The 27,408-nt window shown below is 36.9% G+C and overlaps 1 protein-coding gene across 3 annotated transcripts in view; it reads right to left on the bottom strand.

The window, feature by feature from the left end:
- The window catches only part of ESYT2 (extended synaptotagmin 2), a 144,204-nt gene that overhangs the window by 70,435 nt on the left and 46,361 nt on the right, over nucleotides 1–27,408 (bottom strand). For all 3 annotated transcript variants that reach the window (XM_037835716.1, XM_037835717.1, XM_037835718.1), the window contains exons 2-3: nucleotides 8,038–8,079; nucleotides 7,080–7,214 (exon numbers count right to left, since the gene is read on the bottom strand). In XM_037835716.1, coding sequence (XP_037691644.1) covers nucleotides 7,080–7,214; nucleotides 8,038–8,079 — 177 coding nt within the window. The remainder of the gene's footprint in view (nucleotides 1–7,079; nucleotides 7,215–8,037; nucleotides 8,080–27,408) is intronic.

The raw sequence follows: 27,408 nt of genomic DNA, 5'->3' as shown, positions 1-27,408 counted from the left end.
AACTACACACGCAAGCTTGGGACACCAATTGGGCCCCACAAGACTCACTCCCCCACTCACCAGAAAGGCTAAGCAGGGGAGATCTGGCTTGTGGAGAACAGGTGGCTCGTGGACGCCACCTGCTGGTTAGTTAGAGAAAGTGTACTCCACGAAGCTGTAGATCTGATAAATTAGAGATAAGGACTTCAACTGGTCTACAAACCCTAAAAGAACCCTATCAAGGACAGCAAATGCCACGAGGCCAAAAACAACAGAAAATTATAAAGCATATGAAAAAACCAGACGATATGGATAACCCAAGCCCAAGCACCCAAATCAAAAGACCAGAAGAGACACACCTAGAGCAGCTACTCAAAGAACTAAAGATGAACAATGAGACCCTAGTACGGGATATGAAGGAAATCAAGAAGACCCTAGAAGAGCATAAAGAAGACATTGCAAGACTAAATAAAAAAATGGATGATCTTATGGAAATTAAAGAAACTGTTGACCAAATTAAAAAGATTCTGGACACTCATAGTACAAGACTAGAGGAAGTTGAACAACGAATCAGTGACCTGGAAGATGACAGAATGGAAAATGAAAGCATAAAAGAAAGAATGGGGAAAAAAATTGAAAAACTCGAAATGGACCTCAGGGATATGATAGATAATATGAAACGTCCGAATATAAGACTCATTGGTGTCCCAGAAGGGGAAGAAAAGGGTAAAGGTCTAGGAAGAGTATTCAAAGAAATTGTTGGGGAAAACTTCCCAAATCTTCTAAACAACATAAATACACAAATCATAAATGCTCAGCGAACTCCAAATAGAATAAATCCAAAAAAACCCACTCCGAGACATATACTGATCACACTGTCAAACATAGAAGAGAAGGAGCAAGTTCTGAAAGCAGCAAGAGAAAAGCAATTCACCACATACAAAGGAAACAGCATAAGACTAAGTAGTGACTACTCAGCAGCCACCATGGAGGCGAGAAGGCAATGGCACGATATATTTAAAATTCTGAGAGAGAGGAATTTCCAGCCAAGAATACTTTATCCAGCAAAGCTCTCCTTCAAATTTGAGGGAGAGCTTAAATTTTTCACAGACAAAGAAATGCTGAGAGAATTTGCTAACAAGAGACCTGCCCTACTGGAGATACTAAAGGGAGCCCTACAGACAGAGAAACAAAGACAGGACAGAGAGACTTGGAGAAAGGTTCAGTACTAAAGAGATTCGGTATGGGTACAATAAAGGATATTAATAGAGAGAGGGAAAAATATGGCAAACATAATCCAAAGGATAAGATGGCCGATTCAAGAAATGCCTTCACGGTTTTAACGTTGAATGTAAATGGATTAAACTCCCCAATTAAAAGATATAGATTCGCAGAATGGATCAAAAAAAATGAACCATCAATATGTTGCATACAAGAGACTCATCTTAGACACAGGGACACAAAGAAATTGAAAGTGAAAGGATGGAAAAAAATATTTCATGCAAGCTACAGCCAAAAGAAAGCAGGTGTAGCAATATTAATCTCAGATAAAATAGACTTCAAATGCAGGGATGTTTTGAGAGACAAAGAAGGCCACTACATACTAATAAAAGGGGCAATTCAGCAAGAAGAAATAACAATCGTAAATGTCTATGCACCCAATCAAGGTGCCACAAAATACATGAGAGAAACATTGGCAAAACTAAAGGAAGCAATTGATGTTTCCACAATAATTGTGGGAGACTTCAACACATCACTCTCTCCTATAGATAGATCAACCAGACAGAAGATCATTAAGGAAATTGAAAACCTAAACAATCTGATAAATGAATTAGATTTAACAGACATCTACAGGACATTACATCCCAAATCACCAGGATACACATACTTTTCTAGGGCTCACGGAACTTTCTCCAGAATAGATCATATGCTGGGACATAAAACAAGCCTCAATAAATTTAAAAAGATTGAAATTATTCAAAGCACATTCTCTGACCACAATGGAATACAATTAGAAGTCAATAACCATCAGAGACTTAGAAAATTCACAAATACCTGGAGGTTAAACAACACACTCCTAAACAATCAGTGGGTTAAAGAAGAAATAGCAAGAGAAATTGCTAAATATATAGAGACGAATGAAAATGAGAACACAACATACCAAAACCTATGGGATGCAGCAAAAGCAGTGCTAAGGGGGAAATTTATAGCACTAAACGCATATATTAAAAAGGAAGAAAGAGGCAAAATCAAAGAACTAATGGATCAACTGAAGAAGCTAGAAAAGAACAGCAAACCAATCCTAAACCAAGTATAAGAAAAGAAATAACAAGGATTAAAGCAGAAATAAATGACATAGAGAACAAAAAAACAATAGAGAGGATAAATATCACCAAAAGTTGGTTCTTTGAGAAGATCAACAAGATTGACAAGCCCCTAGCTAGACTGACAAAATCAAAAAGAGAGAAGACCCATATAAACAAAATAATGAATGAAAAAGGTGACATAACTGCAGATCCTGAAGAAATTAAAAAAATTATAAGAGGATATTATGAACAACTGTATGGCAACAAACTGGATAATGTAGAAGAAATGGACAATTTCCTGGAAACATATGAACAACCTAGACTGACCAGAGAAGAAATAGAAGACCTCAACCAACCCATCACAAGCAAAGAGATCCAATCAGTCATCAAAAATCTTCCCACAAATAAATGCCCAGGGCCAGATGGCTTCACAGGGGAATTCTACCAAACTTTCCAGAAAGAACTGACACCAATCTTACTCAAACTCTTTCAAAACATTGAAAAAAATGGAACACTACCTAACTCATTTTATGAAGCTAACATCAATCTAATACCAAAACCAGGCAAAGATGCTACAAAAAAGGAAAACTACCGGCCAATCTCCCTAATGAATATAGATGCAAAAATCCTCAACAAAATACTTGCAAATCGAATCCAAAGACACATTAAAAAAATCATACACCATGACCAAGTGGGGTTCATTCCAGGCATGCAAGGATGGTTCAACATCAGAAAAACAATCAATGTATTACAACACATTAAAAACTCGAAAGGGAAAAATCAATTGATCATCTCAATAGATGCTGAAAAAGCATTTGACAAAATCCAACATCCCTTTTTGATAAAAACACTTCAAAAGGTAGGAATTGAAGGAAACTTCCTCAACATGATAAAGAGCATATATGAAAAACCCACAGCCAGCATAGTACTCAATGGTGAGAGACTGAAAGCCTTCCCTCTAAGATCAGGAACAAGACAAGGATGCCCGCTGTCACCACTGTTATTCAACATTGTGCTGGAAGTGCTAGCCAGGGCAATCCGGCAAGACAAAGAAATAAAAGGCATCCAAATTGGAAAAGAAGAAGTAAAACTGTCATTGTTTGCAGATGATATGATCTTATATCTAGAAAACCCTGAGAAATCAACGATACACCTACTAGAGCTAATAAACAAATTTAGCAAAGTAGCGGGATACAAGATTAATGCACATAAGTCAGTAATGTTTCTATATGCTAGAAATGAACAAACTGAAGAGACACTCAAGAAAAAGATACCATTTTCAATAGCAACTAAAAAAATCAAGTACCTAGGAATCAACTTAACCAAAGATGTAAAAGACCTATACAAAGAAAACTACATAACTCTACTAAAAGAAATAGAAGGGGACCTTAAAAGATGGAAAAATATTCCATGTTCATGGATAGGAAGGCTAAATGTCATTAAGATGTCAATTCTACCCAAACTCATCTACAGATTCAATGCAATCCCAATCAAAATTCCAACAACCTACTTTGCAGACTTGGAAAAGCTAGTTATCAAATTTATTTGGAAAGGGAAGATGCCTCGAATTGCTAAAGACACTCTAAAAAAGAAAAACGAAGTGGGAGGACTTACACTCCCTGACTTTGAAGCTTATTATAAAGCCACAGTTGCCAAGACAGCATGGTACTGGCACAAAGATAGACATATAGATCAATGGAATCGAATTGAGAATTCAGAGATAGACCCTCAGATCTATGGCCGACTGATCTTTGATAAGGCCCCCAAAGTCACCGAACTGAGCCATAATGGTCTTTTCAACAAATGGGGCTGGGAGAGTTGGATATCCATATCCAAAAGAATGAAAGAGGACCCCTACCTCACCCCCTACACAAAAATTAACTCAAAATGGACCAAAGATCTCAATATAAAAGAAAGTACCATAAAACTCCTAGAAGATAATGTAGGAAAACATCTTCAAGACCTTGTATTAGGAGGCCACTTCCTAGACTTTACACCCAAAGCACAAGCAACAAAAGAGAAAATAGATAAATGGGAACTCCTCAAGCTTAGAAGTTTCTGCACCTCAAAGGAATTTCTCAAAAAGGTAAAGAGGCAGCCAACTCAATGGGAAAAAATTTTTGGAAACCATGTATCTGACAAAAGACTGATATCTTGCATATACAAAGAAATCCTACAACTCAATGACAATAGTACAGACAGCCCAATTATAAAATGGGCAAAAGATATGAAAAGACAGTTCTCTGAAGAGGAAATACAAATGACCAAGAAACACATGAAAAAATGTTCAGCTTCACTAGCTATTAGAGAGATGCAAATTAAGACCACAATGAGATACCATCTAACACCGGTTAGAATGGCTGCCATTAAACAAACAGGAAACTACAAATGCTGGAGGGGATGTGGAGAAATTGGAACTCTTATTCATTGTTGGTGGGACTGTATAATGGTTCAGCCACTCTGGAAGTCAGTCTGGCAGTTCCTTAGAAAACTAGATATAGAGCTACCATTCGATCCAGCGATTGCACTCCTCGGTATATACCCGGAAGATCGGAAAGCAGTGACACGAACAGATATCTGCACGCCAATGTTCATAGCAGCATTATTCACAATTGCCAAGAGATGGAAACAACCCAAATGTCCTTCAACAGATGAGTGGATAAATAAAATGTGGTATATACACACGATGGAATACTACGCGGCAGTAAGAAGGAACGATCTGGTGAAACATATGACAACATGGATGAACCTTGAAGACATAATGCTGAGCGAAATAAGCCAGGCACAAAAAGAGAAATATTATATGCTACCACTAATGTGAACTTTGAAAAATGTAAAACAAATGGTTTATAATGTAGAATGTAGGGGAACTAGCAGTAGAGAGCAATTAAGGAAGGGGGAACAATAATCCAGGAAGAACAGATAAGATATTTAACGTTCTGGGGATGCCCAGAAATGACTATGGTCTGTTAATTTCTGATGGTAGTAGTAGGAACAACTTCACTGAAATGTTGCTATATTATGTAACTTTCTTGGGGTAAAGTAGGAACATGTTGGAAGTTAAGCAGTTATCTTAGGTTAGTTGTCTTTTTCTTACTCCCTTGCTATGGTCTCTTTGAAATGCTCTTTTATTGTATGTTTGTTTTCTTTTTAACTTTTTTTTTCATACAGGTGATTTGAAAAAAGAAGGGAAAGTTAAAAAAAAAAAAAAAAAAAAAAAAGAAAAAAGACAAACAAGGGAAAAAAAAAAAAAAAAAAAGATGTAGTGCCCCCTTGAGGAGCCTGTGGAGAATGCAGGGGTATTCGCCTACCCCACCTCCATGGTTGCTAACATGACCACAGACATAGGGGACTGGTGGTTTGATGGGTTGAGCCCTCTACCATAAGTTTTACCCTTGGGAAGACGGTTGCTGCAAAGGAGAGGCTAGGCCTCCCTGTATTTGTGCCTAAGAGTCTCCTCCTGAATGCCTCTTTGTTGCTCAGATGTGGCCCTCTCTCTCTGGCTAAGCCAACTTGAAAGGTGAAATCACTGCCCTCCCCCCTACGTGGGATCAGACACCCAGGGAAGTGAATCTCCCTGGCAACGTGGAATATGACTCCCAGGGAGGAATGTAGACCTGGCACCGTGGGACGGAGAACATCTTCTTGACCAAAAGGGGGATGTGAAAGGAAATGAAATAAGCTTCAGTGGCAGAGAGATTCCAAAAGGAGCCGAGAGGTCACTCTGGTGGGCACTCTTATGCACACTTTAGACAACCCTTTTTAGGTTCTAAAGAATTGGGGTAGCTGGTGGTGGATACCTGAAACTATCAAACTACAACCCAGAACCCATGAATCTCGAAGACAGTTGTATAAAAATGTAGCTTATGAGGGGTGACAATGGGATTGGGAAAGCCATAAGGACCAAACACCACTTTGTCTAGTTTATGGATGGATGTGTAGAAAAGTAGGGGAAGGAAACAAACAGACAAAGGTACCCAGTGTTCTTTTTTACTTCAATTGCTCTTTTTCACTCTAATTATTATTCTTGTTATTTTTGTGTGTGTGCTAATGAAGGTGTCAGGGATTGATTTAGGTGATGAATGTACAACTATGTAATGGTACTGTATACAATCGAAAGTACAATTTGTTTTGTATGACTGCGTGGTATGTGAATATATCTCAATAAAATGATGATTAAAAAAAAAAAAAAAAAAAAAGGAAACTTGTTACGGTCAACTAATTTAAATACAGTATTGAGGTTTTCATTAGAAGCAATATTAGAAATGAGCAGCTTTCCTTTTTATATGATTCCAGTAATAAAATCTTTCCTCCAAATTGCTATTAACTCTGTAATTAATGCAGATGCCTACAATCCAAGCCTTAGACTCCTTATTCGCATGCGTGTTTTAACATTTTGAGAGGGGTAAACATATTAAGCTTACCATGAATTACTTAACCTTTAGTGTGAATTCTTATTTTAAACTCCTTTGCTAACAGGACAGAAAGCTGAAAGCTGGTACAGAAGAAATTTTGGAACTAAGAGAAACTACCCAATGAAGGCTGAACTGGCCAAAAAACTACAGTGGAAGGAATGAGGGCCACATGAGGACTCTTCCCGACAGAGATGAAGGAAAAAGCATTACAAGCTGGGAGACTGATCCTGAAAGAGAATCAAAAAGACACACTAGCCAAACCTCAGCGAACAATTTGTTCTAGAAAATAATTTCAAGTAATTTAGTATTTTTTTAAAGTTTTTTTTAAAATAGCAGTCCTACTGTGTGCAAAAGTAAGAATACTTAAGAAGAAACTGACCTGTTGACCCATGTCAATCTTTGTGAAATTAAAGGTACTAAGGTGGGTGTTTGCTCCCCGAACAGCTGGTTCTATTGTTTCTCGAAACAACTTCTCTATAAATTGGCAAATAAAAGGCCACATGTGTTTTACAGTCTGAAAAGGAGAAAGAACCCATGTTAAACAAAACAGTTCTAATATATACTATACTTAAGTCATGAAAAATTATGCTCCTATAGTTTACCATAACCTGGTTTTGAAAACTAAGGAGGGTGGGCTTTGTCATACAAAAGACACACTCTAAAAAAAAAAAAAAACAAAACCATTTCAACAATAAACTATTAATTAACCAATATGTTGCAGGAATTAGTTATGCTGGTTAAATTTCCGCTTGCAGCATATTAGCACATTTAATGATTACTAAAAACTAGAAAATCCTGGTGGGTTCAACCTACTGATGAAAATCTTCCTAAATTGTATAGATCTTAATAAGCCTCAATGAATTTTTTTTAATGACTAATTTCCAGTGCTGTAAGATACTCATTACCTACATTAGTTTTACTATATAGCTCCAAGGATGTAGAAAATTAGAGATCTATTTCAAAGTATACTGATCTAAAAACATAGCCTGCTTTTGCAAAGAAATGATTAATATCTATTATTAGGTTTCTTGTGCATTATTTCCCTCTTCATAATCATGTTTCCAAAATTTTGAGCACTGGTCACTAAGGAAGGAAGACAGAAGGCCAATGATACAAATAAGATTATAGCATTAATTTCCTCAGGTCAAAGACAGTTTTCACTCTTGAGAAAAGGAAAGTAATATATTAGTTATGATTGAGTTCTCTGGGGAGTAGCAACCAACCCACTAAAGACTAAACGATTTCAACTGTCAACATCCAAATTCCCAAATATGGAAAGATGGCTCTCATCCTCTAATTCCCACTGATATTTGGTATTTGGTATATACTCATCTTACCTTATTTAGCCATTCTGCTCTTTCAGTGTCTGGAAAATGAACCTAAGAGAGAAAAATATACACATACATGACTTACTGACTCCTGACAATTGTAAATAAAATGTCAAGTAGGCTATTTAGCATTCTTATTGTCTGTCCTATGTTATATAATGCTTCTTTAAAACACTCTGCTCTAAAGCTTTGGAAAATGGGCCTCTGAGGAAGAAAATTAAAATGTCTGGCACTCTGGCTCTTTACCTTTTAAGACTGCTTTGATGCAGAAAAGTCTAATGTCAACAAATACCACCAGAACCCCCCTTGACACCCCTACTGTCCAGGGGATCACTCACTGATAACCGAAATATCATAAAGAGTATAAAAAATTGAGACCACCTTTTAAAAAGAATCATTTTCTCTTACTGTCACTAGTATTGCCATCATTATGTTCCAGATATCCAGACACAGAGCCTTTAAAAATTTACCTTCCCCTTTTGCTTTCTACTTATTGCCCAAAACGGCCTGCAGATGCTTTTTCTATACATGGATCATCTCCATGTTGTCTCCTACCATCTCCCAAATATGTATTATAATTATCATTCTCCATGGGTAGGCCCTGTATACTAAAGGAAAGAAGTATTTGTAGAAGCTGAAAGAAATCTATTTTGAAAAAAAAGGTGAAAAAATATTTTCTTTGCTATTGACAAAGTTAAAAGAAAACATCTTTGGGGAAGAAGGTTAAAACTGCTTTTGGCCAAATACAAAGACTCTTCCTCTGAAAAATATTATGCACTTCCCCACTCCTCAATAAAAGAAAAGCATAGTCCACACTAATGTTCTGATAATCAAATTTTTGGTTTAAAATGTACAGATCACAGGCAATTTTGTACTGGTCACTGAGATGTGGTCAGAGAAATGTTCTCATTCCTAGAACTGCCACAACCTATTTTCCTAAGTAACAGAAAGTACTTGAATCAATGAATGATAAGCCCTTCAACTCCCACTCCTTATGTACCAGCCTTCGGGGAGACAGACTAGTGAGAAGATAGTTTTGCTTAAATGGTTGAAAGGAGCTGGATTAGTGAACGTTATCAGAGTGCTTAGTCCCAAAAAAGACATTCCTTGAGAACCAACTCAACTTCTCATGCCTGACCCCTAAGAACAAACAACTGAAAATGAGGTGCCAGCAGCTCATTATCATCACATCCATCATAGCCACAAGTTCCAAACAATAACCCCATGAGAGTGATTATCTTTCACCTTGACACTAAAAGTAGATGAAGCACCAACTAGTCGAGTTACTCCCTGTTCTCGTTTGCCCACATGATTAAATAGGCCATTATTCCTTTATACTACACTATATTTATGTGTTCGATTTGCTTGAACCATGAGATTGGGTTAGAATAAATTGAAACAAGTTGTTTTTAAATTAAGTTAGTGTGAATTCATTCTAAAACAAAACCCAAAGGGACAGCAACTTTCCAGAATTATGAAAAAGGCTTAAAAGTTGGGAAAGACAATACTTAAGAAGCCAAAGATCAGGGAAAAGGGAACTGTTGGAGATGTTTACTTAAATGCAGACGATATGTTTCTATCACTATAGAGAGGACCATTTTGACCTGAGCTGTAACTGTAGTAAAATAAAGGACTGCACACTTTTCCCCCAAAGAATAGGAGGAAATTTGGGGATTGGGGTAGGGAAGGCTGGAGTGCTTGCCAAAGTAGTTAGACTAGGTAGCAAAATTAAGCATTTATAATCCATCTGTAACTTGTACTCTGCCAATTCTTTACATTATGGTAAAGTAGTTCAATATTCCAAAGGACAGATCAGGAATGTAATATGTGGTTGACACACTAGGGTATGCGAAGCATTACAGCAGGTATGAACTATGGTCTCAAGCTAGCAGTTTACTGCAAAATTTGCTCCCCTTCTGCCTCCTTTTCCTCCTAGTGGAGACAGAAAGGACAAAAAGCAAATATGGAGCACCTTTAGTTTGGGGATACTCAGAACTATTTCATTAGAAATTTGTTCCTTCTTTTATAATTTTAGAGTAAACATCAGAGCCCAAGTTAATATATCTGTGTACTTCTACTTAAACATCTGAATACACTTGCCCTTTCTTGTGACGTTTTTCCTATACCTCCCTTGGTAGACCAACTCTTGCCTGGCTTACCAACTACACTAAATTTAGCTACCAGAACACTTACTCTAGAACACAGTAAACTCATTTACCTTACTCAAGACCATTAACACCTACTCATTTATCATATAATTCAACTTAACCTGATTTTCAAAGACCTAACTCAAATCACATTTTCTCTGGTTTCTAACTCACTAATCTAATTTTTATCACACTCCTATTGAATTCAACCAAAATAATTGTGGTTTCCTTATACAGAAACATTTTTCTCTATTTCTTATTTTTATCCTACATCATCCTCTCTGCCTGTTCTTCCTTAAAGATCAGCTCACCTTGTTTCTAGACAACATTCAAAATAGGACTCTATCCAAATCACTCCTCAATCCCACAACACCTTAACTCTTATATTCTCTTAAAAAACATGCATTTGTCATACCATTATTTTGTAAATGCTCCTCAACCATTTTGGATGTTCAATCATTCTCCTTCCTGCCCAGTGCACTACATAATTACAGGAAAGAATTCCTTCTTTTGATAGATGTTCTAAAGAGACGATGGTCAGAACTGGTAGAACATTCAACACTAAACCTATTACTATTACCCCTGAATTTTTATATATACTTTGCTTCTATATTTGTGATTATTTTTGAATTGCTCATTTAAAATATTACTGAAATTACTTAAATTCTTTGGGCTCTACTTCCGTGTAAAAATGTTATCTTAAGTGTAAAATTTCAGTACAGTATTGGAATTACTTCAAAATGCTGTATCATTACATATTCAATAGAAATAACAAAAATTCGCATCAAGATTATCCTTAGGACTACCTCAACTTACAGTTTTGAGAGAATATCCAAAACTATGATGACGTCAGTGAGAGGACCAGAAAAGGAGGTCCATGATATCAATTCTAGAGAACTGAAATTGCTACTTTGCTTCATAAAGAAATAACCCAAGTGTTAAGTGTCCTTTGACAAAATTACAGCAAGGAAGGTTTATTCTGCCACTTAAGCCTTCATTTTGCCTGTTTTCACATCCTTTCTTCTCTCCCAAACATTATGAAGCGAATGGGTGTATCCCCAGTCAACAACCAAAACTCTATCTGTGAAAACAATGAATTTACCTGTCCTTAGTTTGTGACAGAGCAGTTCTCAGTCAAGGCAGACATTAGATTGTCCCCCAATGGGGACAAGGTGGGCTCTCTGGAGGCTGGCACTGATGTTTCTACAGTGGACTGTCTCTGTAGGACTTTCTATGTCCCTTAGTAAACAACTTAAGTAGCTCATTCTGAGCTCCTGTGTCAGATCCGCTATACCTTTTTCCAGTGAGCAAGGGATAAATGGCCTGTTCCTTTTCTGCAGCTAGTGGGGAGTCATTGTACATTCTTGTATTAATCCTACATAACTCAGAGAAATTCATTTTTGTTCATATACCACAAAATCTTATTAAGCTTTATATGCAGAAGGATTTCCTTCTACTGTAGAAGAGGAAAATGTGTTTATAGCAGTTTTTATTTCTTCTTTTAAAGATCTCTGGATTTTCTATAGGTACAACTAATAGAAAACTGAACCAGATTTTTTAAAGAATAGAAAGCTTTCAAGTCTCAAGAAAGAACATACATTTATAACTGCTTTAATTGCAGATGTACCCACTATTATTATTTTAGTACTAAAGCACAAATTATATTCCTGCGTTTAGCATAATTTAACATCTAAATGTTAAAATGCTTTATATGAACTCAATTACCATTGAATCAAATACAAATGCCTATTCTTACCAAATGTCAAGACATTTTCCATAATATTTTACAGTATGTCAATTTAATAAACAAGTATTATTGAATGCCTGTTCCATTATACTTCTTTTATAGTGCTCACAATGAAAAGGAGTAGGATATTTGGGTTCCTAGAAATACAGAAGAAACTTCTATGTAGAGGGCGATTAAGGTAGCATGCATGGAGCCCACCTTCAGCTATGCCGGAGATGTGCAACATGGCTGCCAGGGCTGATACAACAATAGCTTAAGTTACCCTCAGCCTTCTTTACGGAAGTAGTTCGCGCCAAAAGTGCTAGTTCGCGCCTAAAATGCTAACCCTACATCTGCCATCCACCCTAGCAACAGCAATCACCAATCCCAGACCGCTACCTGTCCTTATTAGCCACCCCCTCTCCCTGCAGGGCATATATACCCTGCCTCTTCAATAAAGTTTTGCAGCTTGTTCAGAAACCTGTCTTGCTGTCGTTCTTCGCGTCTCTTGTCCCATACCATTCCTCCCTCACAGGATTTGGAGCCTCCGTTGATCGTCCCGCGGGCCGGGACACTTCTAAACTTTTCAGGATGACAATGGTTATCCATTAGAACAAATTTAATAAGAGCATAAGTCATTTAATACCAAATTAAATATAATCAGGTACCAAAATGTTTGGTAATGTTATCTTTATAGAAAAGGATCAGGGTAAACAGGATCTGAAATTGGATCTAAAGGACCAGCAAGGTATTGAGAGAAACAAACCTGGCCTTGGGGACAGTGAAAAGATTAGTGGAAGCAGAAGCTAGGAACTCATAATAGGAAAAAGTAGAAAAGAATTGTAAAGGTCAGAGGCCTACAATGACAAAATGAAAAGCTAAATTTGATCCTACAATTTAATTCCTTAGGCAGGGGACATAAAAAATGAAAGCAGCCTTTTGGCAATTACTTTGAGGTCGATGAACAGAACTAAAAGGCTGGAGACCATTGTTTGGGAGTTTTCAGTATACCAGACATGGGGTGATAAATCTGTTCCGTCCTTCACGTTGCCACTCCTTCCACTTCTTCTGGGTTCCTAATTTCTGCTTCCCTGATTCCAGTTATCTCACCGTTTTAATTCTTCCAGCTTGCTGCCACTGCATAAATCTCAATAACCTATCTTTTTCCATGACATGCCAATTCTTCATTGTATCACTAGAGGCCCTATGTAACCTGGCCTCAATCATTTCCCACATTTTATCTTTCCCAATTAATCTATTTCAAATCTCGTGACCAGACAAACTCAAGTATTCACTATGTGCTTCCTCACCTTTGTTTTTTGTTAATACTGAGCCTCTCCACTCATGTACCAAACACCCAGAGTTCTTTAAGGCCCATTTTAAGTCCACTTTTCTCTAGGAAGGCACACTTTCACCATTTCGAACCAAGATTTTTACTGTTATATAAACTAATAATACTCTTTTTGTCAATTGTTCCAACTTCTCACTCCTTCCATTTCCACCAAAAACTCTTTGTCTAACCATGATTGAAAGAAAAGTCTTACTTTTCCTGGGAGAGACATCTATATCTTTATAGCCACTTAGTTGTTATGATCATCATTTTAAAATAATTTAAAGAGTGTAAAAATTACAGTAGCATTATCAAGGGTAAATTTATTAGTGACTTTAAGATATAAATAAAACCAAAAGTACACTTGATGGAATGGAAGTCCTACTGGTTTTGAGACTTGCTGATGGCTCAAATTCATTTCTTGGGGCCCTACAGAAGGCCATGATCCTAATTCTTATACGCTCACCCTCATAAAACTTAAATGGCTACATATGTTATTTCTACAATGGATTTCTCCGTTGCTAAGATATAGGAAGAGGAGAGATAATGGATGAGAATTTTGAAAACAGTTTGGCATCCAGGAAGTTCACCTGTTCAGACCCAAGAAGCAGGAGGGTATAGACCACATGACAGTGTACTTAAGCAGCTACCTGGAACCAGGCTTTGGGAACAGGGTCCCCAGTTCAGCAGCTTTGGTACCACAATAAGAAACCCACCATGAATGGCTACTGAAGTGTGTTTTTAATAAACTGAGCATTACACTGAAATCCACATTAACTATCACAGTACAAAGAGTGTAAAGGTATACTGGCCATCCTCACCACATACAATGTCTGACCTCTCCACTTTTGCCAGGATGACTCCTTGGGGAAGACTTCTAACAATACTGAGCATAAATTTTAGTGTTCTGTCAACTATAAAATGTAAGAATAATCAGTCGCTTTGAAGTGGTGGGGAAAGGGCAAGGGGGCATAGCGGAAGGGCAGAAGTACATAGATAATTCTTGTCATGTAGGGTCAGCAGCAAAATGTGCATCAGATTGCATGTGAACGTGGAGATTAAGGGAAAGTGAGCACAATTTTTAATAAGAGAAAATACACTGTTGTCTTTTCTCATTTAGTTTAAGATGCTCTTTTAAGCATTCTTGAAAATCTGAAATATCTCTACAATGTAACATTGTGAAGAAGATATGCAAGTAGCAAATTAAACTTGAGATTTTCCAATCAATACAATTTATTAATAGAAGCCATATATTCTTTAAAATACTGTATGTATATATGTGTGTATAAGTAAACATGTATTTTTATACAAGTTATACGTTTACAAATGCACAGAAAAGTTTAGAAGAATATATACGAAACTAACGAGAATGAAGTTCTTCTTTTTCTTCTGTGTATTGCTCTATGTTTGAATTTCTTAAAAGAAGCAGAAATTACTTCTCTAATTACTATTGTAATTTAAGATTAAAATTATGAAAATATTTGTAAAACAACAGAAGTACTATTTTTATATAAGCAGCTTTAAAATTATGTGAAAGCAACATTTTCATGAATTAAACCATTTTAGTTCTATTAGAAAAGAATGACACTTGGACACAATGGGATTCTTTTACAACATAAATAATCTATTCCAAATTTGTATGGAAAACAAATTTTTTTGTACATCAAGGTTTAAAGGCAAAGCACCAACTACATTGAGCCTAACACTTTATTGATTAAATATAAAATTGCCCCTGTAAAAAAATGCTAAAAAATAAAAACATTTTTCCTTCTCTAACAATATTAGATATCTCTAAGTTCACTATATTTCTCGAATTAGGTCGGCCAGTGTGCCAGCAAATTCCTATCATGTCATACTTAATGTTAGAATAATACCATAAAGATAAATTATTTCTCTTACAACACACACACACACACCAGTTCTATGAATCACCTACATAATAAGAAAGCTTCCCTACTTAGAGCCATGCACCAGAGCAAAATTATAGTTTTAATAGTAGTGAATTGTGATTTTAGTTATTGCATTTTTGTCACTGTGCTATTTTTTTTCCACCTATTGCACATGTGTTGACTGTTCTTTCTGAAGAGTAGGCTGAAGAACCTATTTACTGAGCACTTACTCTGGGTCAGGCTCTATGCTCAGTGCTAGGGGCACAAAGCAGAATTAGCCATCCTCCTGGTCCCTGGGAAACTCACAGGCTGGCAAAGGGGGCTGATGTGGACAGATGTAACTGCCATCCTGCTGGGTCAGAGAAATGGGAACACAGGGGTGGGAGTTGTTGATGCTGCTTGAAAGAGTCCACGAAAAGATTCAGGGAAATGATCTGTGACTTGCATTTAAAAGATTAGCTGGGGGTTGCCAGGCAAAGAAAAGAGGATACTCTAGGCAAAAACAATGGCATGTTCAATTTCTTTGAGATGAATTAGGAATGGGTGGAATGGTAGGTGATGAAGCCAAAAAACTATCTCAAGACCAGCTTGTAAGTGCTTTTCATGTCCTGCAAAGAAGTGAGCAATGGGTAGACACTGAAGTTTTAAGTATAGAAATGAAAAAAGATAGTATTGAGGACATGCTTTGCAGTGTCCTCAATCTGTTTTGGAACTACCAGAGACTAGAGGGCAGAGACCACCTGCACAAACAAGCTTCCAATACAAGTGAACTGGCTTTACAGTTTGAATGAGGTTGTTAGAATTTATACTAGACGAATTTTGAAATCAAGCCATTTCCTAATAGTAATATCCCAAGGCATTCAATACATCTGAGGGTTTTAATTTATCAGTGATCAAAATTTCATAATGCCAAAGAAAAAGAGAATATATTAAATTTGAAGGGGAATCTGTTACCAAAATTTAAATTCTGTTCACTAGATGAAAAAATCTGCTTCTCACTAATACATATTCATACACATTTGCTTATGTTCCACAAAACAGAATTCAAAGTAGCAAAAACATCATAGACAAAGATTGGCATATACAGGGAAAAGAGAAAACATGTTCTTAAATCACACCGGAATGCATGAATTCATATACTTTGGTTTCAAATCTTATCTGTCTATGGAAAAGTCACTCAAATCTTGATTTTTAAGCTCCAGTTATAAAACAAGTTTTATATTTATTATTTATATTATCCCTATGAACTAGAAATAATCATTCTTTGATTATTATCAAGTTTCTATTATATTTAAGAGTTGACAACACCCAAGAAATCCCTTTTTAATCTTACCTTAAAAAAGAACAAAGGCATATTTTGGATTCTAATATGCTGTTGATATTACCGAAGTTATTTTGTTTAGAAAAGTTTAAACCAAATACACAAAAGTGGCACATCAATTGTATGCCAGGAACTCTGTATACAATTTCTTGTTTAATCCTCTCAACAACCCTTTGAACAATTAATGTCTCTGTTTAACAAATAATGTAACAACCTCAGGGAAGATAACTAATTTGACCAAAGTCAGGGGGAAATAAGTAGCATAGAGGGAAGAGAGCCAAACCCAAACAAGTAAGACCTATCTATTGTTCCATGCTTAAGTACAAAGGATGGAAAAAATGTATAAATAGCTAAATTTTTCTAATTAATTATATTTTCCCTTTTCTGAATATTAAAAAAATAATTTAGGATGACATTTAAAACTGCTGTTAAATAAAAGGATTAGCTCCAATATTAATAATTAGCATCTGGAGAAGATATTACTGTTCATAAATTCAGTGCCTTGCACATGACTGAGCATCTACAACATACAAAAAAGTATAGCAGGCATGTAGGGGAGAACTTTAAAATTTCCTTAGTATTAGTAGCATTGAAGGATGCAGTATAAATTAATCCTGTGGATTAATTCCTTTAAAAAAGAAAAACCTAGAATATATTTAAATATGAAGAAAAATACCATATTTGATTTCATTACACCTGAAACATTAATGATTTAATATCTTTAAGTAAAATCCACAAGATAAATATATTAAAAGAATCATTTTAGAAACCAAATGTCATTAAATTTCAAATAGTAAACTTGCCAATCAAGTCTATACTAATATTCTTCCTCATTCCAAGGAGGCTCTGAGCTTTGCTCAATTCTGAATAGTGCTTTAGACACGATTGCAAAAACTGAATCAGTAAAATTTTAACTTAAAGCGATGATTGGCTCCAGGGAAAGAATTTTTTTTACTATCGTGAGACACTGCAAGAGTAGAGAAAAGAAGGAAGAAAGGAATCTAATTCATCTAGTACAGAGGTTCTCAGATTGTCATCCATAGAGCCCTGGGTGACATGCCCCAATCACCCAGATGAGCTTGAATCAACCCTATCAACAGAGTCCTAAGGCACTGAAAAGATTCACAGGTGTCAAGCCTTACCAGCAGACCAAAAATTTGACATCTGCTTAACAATGTCATCGACTCATCATCAATCTAAAAACATCAACCTTCCTACACCATACAATGGTGTTCCAAATTAGTCTACGAAATGAAAAGATCTAAGCAAGTGGTTTCATTTCCTTGTTTAACATAAACACTTATATCTCAAAAACTGAGAACACATAAGCTCAAACTAGAACAACAGAACCACAGATAAGAAAAAATGAGATGTCCGATCTTCGTTAAATTATATCACAATATATTATGTAATTATATTATATAATTGCAATATAAAATATGAGATGTTTTCAGAAAACTTTTAAATAATCAATATATATCCTTGGCTGGAAGTACTTTGTATACGGCAAGTTTATGTAAATACAGATATGTCCTGCTTTCAAAGAATTCACAGTTTAGACAAATACTAACTGAAAATCTTTAGTTGAAATATTTAAAATGTTTAATAATTGATTTTTCTGTGTATGGATCAATCTGGAAATTGGTGTAAATGGGAAACAGACTTGCAGCAAGTTAAAACTGCTACAGAAAATTTCTGGTTCACACATGAAAGTCTATTAATTCAAGGCTCCATTACATATGAATGACTTCCAAGAACTCAGGATTTGGGGAACTACTGTTAATGAAGGGAAAAAGCATGGACACCTGTGCGAGAGAGCATACGAAGCTGTTCCTCACTCTTGATTCCCACTTGCTTAACCTTGGATCAATATAAACATCTGTAATCCCTAATTCAGTGTCTTCCAGTCATGACAGACACAGAAAACAATATTTATATGGCCTGCTGTGATAAACTGGAGGGTATTTGGGAGCATCTTATATGGGGCTTGGAGAACAAATTAATTACAATGTTTTCATACTAAATAATTGCCATAAGAAAAAAACATTAGGAACATTATTAAATATTGACACTGGATAAAACTTTCAAATAAAAAGCTTTTAAATTTTTTAAAATTTAAGCATCATTATCTTGCAGCATACCTGTTATTTATTTGTGGTACAACAGTTGGGGAGCTCTGCTCATTCCTATAACCGTTGAGTAATCAAGAGAAGATGGTTCAAAATATGTAAACTGGCACCAACACAAATTTGTGCCCTCGCATCTTTTTATATATAAACTTCTTTACCCATTTCCCACATAGGCGACTGTAAACCATCTCCCTCTCTTTGCAAGCCTAGCTCCAATCTGTCTCTCATCTTCTACAGAGATCTGGGATAATAATAATGGATTGTGGAAAAATAGGATCAGGAGTTCTTAATTTTAAATGACATTTTTTCTAAGACACTGACATGCTTTAGAGAAGTAGCTACAATTTTAAAGAAGAAAGTATCCAAGGTTAAAAAGGTGTGGAGTGGAAAGTCTCTCTGAAACATCTATCAATACTATAATAAATAGCTATAGTATAGTCAAATTATCCCTTCAGATGGTAAAAAGAAATTGCACAAAATAACTTTTTAATCTATTTATAATCAACAGAAAAAGAAGGCAATCAATCAATTCACATAGTAAATAAAGTAATTATGCTTTTTCAAATTCCACAAAGTTATAATTTTCTCAGTGGTTTGCATCAGCTTTACAAGGCCCTAGACACTTGATATAAAGCTTGATACACCAAAAAGAATGTAATAGTACAATAATATTTGAATATGATGACTGTGGAAAAAATCTATCTGGTTCCAAATTCTCACCTAATAATGAATCTGCAAAAGCACTATTTTCCCTGACGTCTTTACCTGAGACCACAGGGAATGAATATATTCACTCCTGTATTTTCTAACCACAGACCAAATGGTGCTGTCTTCTTATATCATCTCAAGCTTTAAGAGTTGCAAATAAGAATTGGCTGCTGATAAAAGGTAAGATGGATGAAACCAAAAGAAGAAAGCCACAAGTTTTAGTCAAATATTAGATCCATGTCATTCCTGACTAAAGGAGTGATAGAGAATTTATGTACCACTGTCTACAAAATGCTTGTTTAAAGAATATTTACCTTCAATACTTCTCTGTTACGCAAATGACTGTTAGTGATTTTTGTAAATTAGGAAACAGTAAAAGAAAATTTAAAATCTAGGTTCATCCCAGTATACCTTCTATAAATAACAAAGCTGCCTAAATTACCAGAAAACCAATTCTTATTCTTAATTCACTAAGAGAATATACACTTCAAAGCAATTTTTCTATGAAGCCTTCTGGAATTTCACATATCTGCCATGCAAGATATACTAGTGATTCATAGATTTATTTGTGAAGGGTGCTAAGTGTCAATTTAGGCATGCAAGGACAGGAAAATTTAAGCCAGTACTAATATTCAAGGGCAGAGTCAAAACTGGGACTCCTCATAACAGTCAGATATTCTTTTATCAAAAATAATAATGTCAAGAGATTTAATAAAAACCTTACATATAGATCCAAGTCTATGAATGATATTTTTCAAAGACCTGAAGCATATTCTACCAAAATTCTAAAGTCGCTTAGAATGTAACTGCTAGCAAAAAGAAAAGTCAGACAAATAAATTATTTGACAATCAACTTAAAGTTGAGATTTGGGCATGTTATATCAATCTCAGAAATTAAAATTAGCCCAAGAATAGGGAAACCTGTCTTCTCATTTCCTTCACTAAAATACATAAAACAATCTGGTTGTTTCTGATTTTAAATTCAAATCAAGTACTACTATTCAAATTTATATGCTTATGCTTTGACTGGAATGGAATAGGTGATAGATATAAGTATAGCATTGAAATAATTGCAGATGTTCTGTATACTATGTGGAATCAATCCTGTTTTGTTCTACTAGTAATAAAAGACACTGTGCAAGATTATGAAGACAGGGTTCAAATCTCCTAGAATAAACAAAATGATAGGAACATCAAAAACTTACATTGGTTTGGAAGTCACATGATATTTAAAATTTTATTGCAATTATGAAAAATGTTTATATGATGTTTTCTAAGGGCTTAACTTTATTCTCTCACAAAAATTCTTCCACTATATCTCTAGTTATGAGACTGGAGTGGGAGAAATTTATCACCCTAAATCCTACTTGATCTTTCTTTTCAATCTTTTATTTGTATACAATGAAGAAGAAACAGTAAATGACCAGACATTTGAAAACACCAGGATATTTTATTCCTGAATATAATCAGTTATCTTCACTGGATGTTCAATAACAAGATTCCAGTACATCTATCCTAATTACAGCTTGTTTGCCACACTGTTGCCATCAACTGCAAAAACTCAATATAGAGTACTTCAAAAAAAAAAAAAACCTAAAATTTTGGTGCTAGTCATTATCCAGAGAGAAGCATCATAGCTTATTCTACTGTTCCTTGTTTTCCACACCAGATTCTGAACAAATAATAACAGGGAACCTCAGGGAAAAACATTATAAAAATTTTTGGAGGGAGGATCTAAGACGGTGGCATAGAGAGGAGTGGAAGCTAAGTAGTCCCCCTGGAACAACTACAAAAAACCAGAAACAACTAGTAAATAATCCTGAATAACTGCAGGGGGACAAACGAGACCATCCACTCATCATACACGAACCTGAATTGGGAGGAATGCCTGAGATCACAGCATAAAATCTGTAAGTAAAAACTGCGGATCCAAATGGGGAGACCCCTCCCCCACAGCCCGAGCTATAAAGCCTCATGGTGTCAGAGAGAAGCTTTCTCCCAGCAAGCGAATATAGCTCAGCTGAGCTTCAACTGGGGTTTTAATCAGCGAGTGTGAACTGCTCACTATGAGGTACGAATCCCCAACAAGTAGACAGAGGCTTTGGGTGATGACTGACCTTGGAGAGCCGGAGGGTCGCCTTGGACTAACTCTGTTCCTTTTTCAACTCAGTGGAGAAAGCCTCAGCCATTTTCAGTTCCCAGTTCTGTGACCCAGACAAGGATATAGCACAGGCAGAGAGAGACCACTGAAATGCTAATGACCTCCCCCTAAGGTGTCTATCTTCTCTAAGAGGAAACGGGTGGGGCCCAGCTCTACTACCTGCCTTTCATTCGGAACTTACACCAGTCAAGAATTATAGGCTAATCTTTGCATCAGGCAGAGAGCATCCCTGTACGGCCCGGCGGCCCGGGGCTTCCTGTGAGGGACGACGCGCACTAGTGACATAGCACAGCCTTCCCTCAGCAGAGGTCCTGGAAGATCACGGCTGAGAAGGGGGGCCCACACAGAAAACCCAGGGATGCTACATCAATGCTGATGGTTTGTGGGTCAGAGACAGAGAAAATCTGGGGCAAAACGGAAATGAAGGCTTAAACTCTTGCAACAGCCTTGAATCTCCAGGAACACCTGGGAGATTTGAATATTAAAGCTGCCCTGCCTCCCTAGCCACCCAGACACATGCCCCACGTTCAGGGCGGACAGCTCCAACAATAAACCCAAACTGAGTTCACCAACTGAACCCCACAAGAATCATTTCCCCACACACCACAGAGACAAGAGTTGGGGAGAACTGACTTGAGGGGTATAGGTGACTCGCAGACGCCACCTGCTGGTTAGTTGGAGAAAGCGTACGCCACCAACTTGTATTTCTGAAAAATCAGATTGGTATTTTTTTACAACTTTAAAGAACCCCATCAAGCAAAGCAAATGCCAAGAGGCCAAAAACAACAGAAAATCTTAAGGCACATGATAAAACCAGATGATATGGAGAACCCAATCCCAAACACCCAAATCAAAATACCAGAAGACACAGTACTTGGCACATTTAATCAAACAATTACAATCGAGGAACGAAAACATGGCACAGGATATAAAAGACATGAAGAAGGCCATGGAACAGGATAAAAGGGACATAAAGAAGACCCTAGAAGAGCATAAAGAAGAAACTGCAAGATTAAATAAAAAAATAGAAGATCTTATAGAAATAAAAGAAATTGTTGGCCAAATTAAAAAGACTCTGGATACTCATAATACAAGATTACAGGAAGCTGAACAACAACTCAGTGTCCTAGAGGTCCACAGAACAGAAAATGAAAGAACAAAAGAAAGAATGGAGAAAAAAATCAAAAATATCGAAAAGGATCTCAGGGATACGATAGATAAAATAAAACATCCAAATGTAAGATTCATTGGTGTCCCGGAAGGGGAAGAGAAGGGTAAAGGTCTAGAAAGAGTAGTCAAAGAAATTGTTGGGGAAAACTTCCCAAACCTTCTACACAATATAAATACACAAAACATAAATGCCCAGCAAACTCCAAATAGAATAAATCCAAATAAACCCACTCCGAGACGTATTCTGATCAGACTGTCAAATACTAAAGAGAAGGAGTAAGTTCTGAAAGCAGGAAGAGAAAAGCAATTCACTACATACAGAGGAAACAACATAAGACTAAGTAGTGACTACTCAGCAGCCACCAGGGAGGTGAGAAGGCAGTGGCATGACATATTTAAAACTGTGAGAGAGAAAAATTTCCAACCAAGAATACTTTATCCAGCAAAACTCTCCTTCAAACTTGAGGGAGAGCTTAAATTTTTCACAGACAAACAAATGCTGAGAGAGTTTGCCAATAAAAGACCTGCCCTACTTCAGATACTAAAGAGCCCTACCGACAGAGAAACAAAGAAAGGAGAAAGAGATATAGAGAATTTTAACAGACATATATAGAACCTTCAATCCCAAATCACCAGGAGGCTCATTTTTCTCTAGTGATCATGGATCTTTCTCCAGAATGGACCATATGCTGGGACATAAAACAAGCCTCAATAAATTAAAAACAAAAAACAAAAAACAGGGGGGCGGGGCAAGATGGCGGAATGGTGAGGAGCAGAATTTCGTCTCTCCCCTAGAGCAGCTGGCAATTACCGAAGAACTATATGAAACAGTGTTTTCGGGGTCTCCAGTAACCAGCCACACATTGGACACAAGTTTGGAATTGGAGGAAAAGCTGCGATTGCAGCGAACATTGTAAGTTCCCCAGACCAGGGGTCTGGCGCCCCTCCCCACCCAGACCTCACAGACTGTCTGGCTGCCGGCTCCCTGAAAGGGGGGAAAAACAAAAAACAAAAAACAGCAATCTGCTGAGGGCAAGAAGGTAGGCTCAAACCAGCCTCAACTGCAGAATTAATTAACAAATTAATTAACTAACTTTGGGAGCTGGGGTGCTAAAGAAGGGCTGGGCTCCAAGAAGTGGGGGCACATAAAAGCGGGCACCCATTCCCAGACTCCAAAAAAGCCATCTTTTTTTCCCTTACATTTTGTCCCTTCTGGCTTCTCACAGATCCCTTATCTTTTTGCATTTCAATAGCCCCCAGCAGGGGTGGAACTGAAGCTGTTGGAGAGTAATTAACAGACAATAGCCCAAAGCATATCTTTAAATGCTCTATTCTGACACTCACAAAACTTCCAGGCTGGGGAAGGACCTTTAAAAGAGACTCTTTTTTTTTTTTCTTTTTCCCCTTTTTTCTTTTTCTTGATTTCTTTTCTAATTTTTTTTTTTTTTTTTTAATCTAAAAGTAATATATGTGGTTATTTTCTATTGGAAAGCCCAGGTTGAGGGACTAGGCTGGGCTTGAGGGGAGACAGAGTACCCACAGTGTCTTTGAATTCCGTATTCACTACTGAAGGCCTTCACCCCCGTCTTTAACTGGCAACTCAGGCTGACCAAGGAATCTACCTGGAGAGGCCCCAAAGAGGAGAGAGGAGAAGGGAATAGTGCCCCTGAGAGACAACTGGAATTCTGAGGATTGGGAGAGTGGAGGGAGGCCCAGCTCAACTGGCAGTCCTCCTTCTGGGAATTCAGACCCCAGGGGCTGGAATTCAGATTCCAGCTTCAGTCAGCCACGCCCTTGACAGGATCAGAGTCACCAGGAGAACTAAAGGCTCCATACCTCCTTACACTGGTGGGGGAGCTGCGGGCTGGCCAGCGCCACCTGCTGGACAGGAGAGGAAAAGCACCAATTCTAAAGGCCTCATAGGAGGGTCTCATTCTCTGGAAAACTCCATACCCTCCCAATGAGACCTGGGCCTCACTAGACTGGGAAAATCTGACTAGGGTCGACCATATCTGAGGAGACCCACTCACAAAAAGGTTACATAGAGGCAGAGCAAGAAACAGAAAAAACAAGAGGGGAAAAATTCTGATCAACTAAATAGAACCTAAGTTAGAGGTCTAGAATAAGCTGAACTGAATAACAGAGGCCAGAAACAAAGCCAACCAACAAGAAAACCACTAGGTAAAAGACAGAAAACAAGCTCCAAAATAAACTAATCAAGAAATCAGATGCCTAGACAACTTAAGATAACAAGCCATACCAGGAAACACGAAAACATGGACCAGCCAAAGGAACAAACTAATAGCTCAGCTGAGACACAGGAGTGGAGGCAACTAATGCTAAATAAATTTGATGAAATGAAGGAAGATATAGCAAAAGAGCTGAAGGATATAAAGAAGACACTGGCTGACCATAAAGAAGAATTCATAAACTTAAAAAAACAAATGGCAGAACTCATGGGAATGAAGGCCACAATGGAGGAGATGAAAAACACAATGGAGGGACACAACAGTAGATTTGAACAGGCAGAAGAAAGGATCAGTGAACTGGAAGACAGGTCATTCGAATTCATACACACAAAAGAACAGATGGTAAAAAAAATGGAAAAATATGAGCAGGGTCTTAGGGAGCTGAGTGACAACATGAAACGCACAAATATACGTGTTATGGGTATCCCAGAAGGAGAAGAGAGGGGAAAAGGGGCAGAAAGAGTAATAGAAGACATATTCACTGAAAATTTCCCAACTCTTATAAAAGACAGAAAATTAGAGATTCAAGAAGTACAACGTACCCCAAATAGAATAGATCCCAATAGACCTACTCCAAGACACTTACTGGTCAGATTGTCCAATGTCAAAGACAAAGAGAGGATTCTGAAAGCAGCAAGAGAAAAGAAATCCATCACATACAAGGGAAAGTCAATAAGACTATGTACAGATTTCTCTGCAGAAACCATGGAGGCAAGAAGACAGTGGCATGATATATTTAAGATACTGAAAGAGAAAAACTGCCAACCAAGAATTCTATATCCAGCAAAACTTTCCTTCAAAAATGAGGGAGAGATTAAAACATTTTCAGACAAACAGACACTGAGAGAGTTTGTGAATAAGAACCGGCACTACAAGAAATACTAAAGGGAGTGCTACAGGCTGATAGGAAAAGACAGGAGAGAGAGAGTTGGAGAAGAGTGCAGAAACGAAGATTATCAGGAAAGGTAAAAGGAGAGGAAAAAATAAGATATGACATATAAATTCCAAAAAACAAAATGGTAGTAGAAAGTACTGCCCTTACAGTAATAACACTAAATGTAAATGGATTAAACTCCCCAATAAAAAGGCACAGACTGGCAGAATGGATTAAAAAACAGGACCCATCTATATGCTGTCTACAAGAAACTCACTTTAGACACAAGGACAAACATAGACTGAAAGTGAAAGGTTGGAAAAAGATATTTCATGCAAACAACAACCAGAAAAAAGCGGGAGTAGCTATATTAATATCAGACAAGTTAGACTTCAAAAGTGAAACAATTAAAAGAGACAAAGAAGGACACTATATATAAAAAAGGGTCAATTCATCAAGAAAACATAACAGTCATAAATATTTATGCACCAACCAGAATGCCCCAAAATTCATGAGGCAAACACTGCGATCACTGAAAGGAGAAATAGATACCTCTACAATAATAGTTGGAGACTTCAATACACCACTCTCATCAATGGATAGAACATCTAGACAGAGGATCACTAAAGAAACAGAGATGTTGAATTGTATGATAAATGAACTAGACTTGACAGACATTTATAGAACACTACATCCAACAACAGCAGGATACACTTTTTTCTCAAGTGCTCATGGAACATTCTCTAGGATAGACCACATGTTGGGTCACAAAGCAAGTCTCAACAAATTTAAAAATATTGCTATTATACAAAACACTTTCTCAGACCACAATGGAATGAAGTTGGAAATAAATAAAAGGCAGAAGGTCATAAAATTCACAAACATATGGAGGCTAAACAACACCCTCTTAGAAAACCAGTGGGTAAAGGAAGAAATTACAAGAGAAATTAGTAAATACCTCGAGGCAAATGACAATGAAAACACAACTTATCAAAACTTATGGGATGCAGCAAAGGCGGTGCTGAGAGGGAAATTTATTGCCCTAAATGCCTATATTAAAAGAGAAGAGAGAGCAAAAATTGAAGAGTTAACTGCTCACCTGGAGGAATTAGAGAAAGAACAGCAAACTAACCCCAAAGCAAGCAGAAGGGAAGAAATAACAAAGATTAGAGCAGAAATAAATGCAATTGAGAACAGGAAAACAATAGAGAGAATCAACAAAACCAGAAGTTGGTTCTTTGAGAAAATCAATAAAATCGATGGACCACTGGCTAGGCTAACAAAAAAAAAGAGAGAGCAGATGCAAATAAATGCAATCAGAAATGGGAAAGGAAATATAACTACCGACCCTGCAGAAATTAAGGAGATAATGAGAAGATACTATGAGCAACTATATGCTAATAAACTAGACAACTTAGATGAAATGGACAACTTCCTAGAAAAGCATAAACAACCAACATTAACTCAAGAAGAAATAGATGACCTCAACAAACCAATCACAAGTAAAGAGATTGAGTCAGTCATCAAAAGCTCCCAAAAAGGAAAAGCCCAGGACCAGATGGTTTCACATGTGAATTCTACCAAGCATTCAAGAACGAATTAGTACCAATCCTGCTCAATCTCTTCAAAAAAATTGAAGAAGAGGGAAAGCTACCTAACTCTTTCTATGAAGCCAT

This window comes from Choloepus didactylus, chromosome 5 (assembly GCF_015220235.1).
Source record: "Choloepus didactylus isolate mChoDid1 chromosome 5, mChoDid1.pri, whole genome shotgun sequence".
NCBI lineage: Eukaryota > Metazoa > Chordata > Mammalia > Pilosa > Megalonychidae > Choloepus > Choloepus didactylus.
The sequence above is the reverse complement of the archived record's forward strand: the minus strand, read 5'-3'. Positions and strand labels throughout refer to the sequence as shown.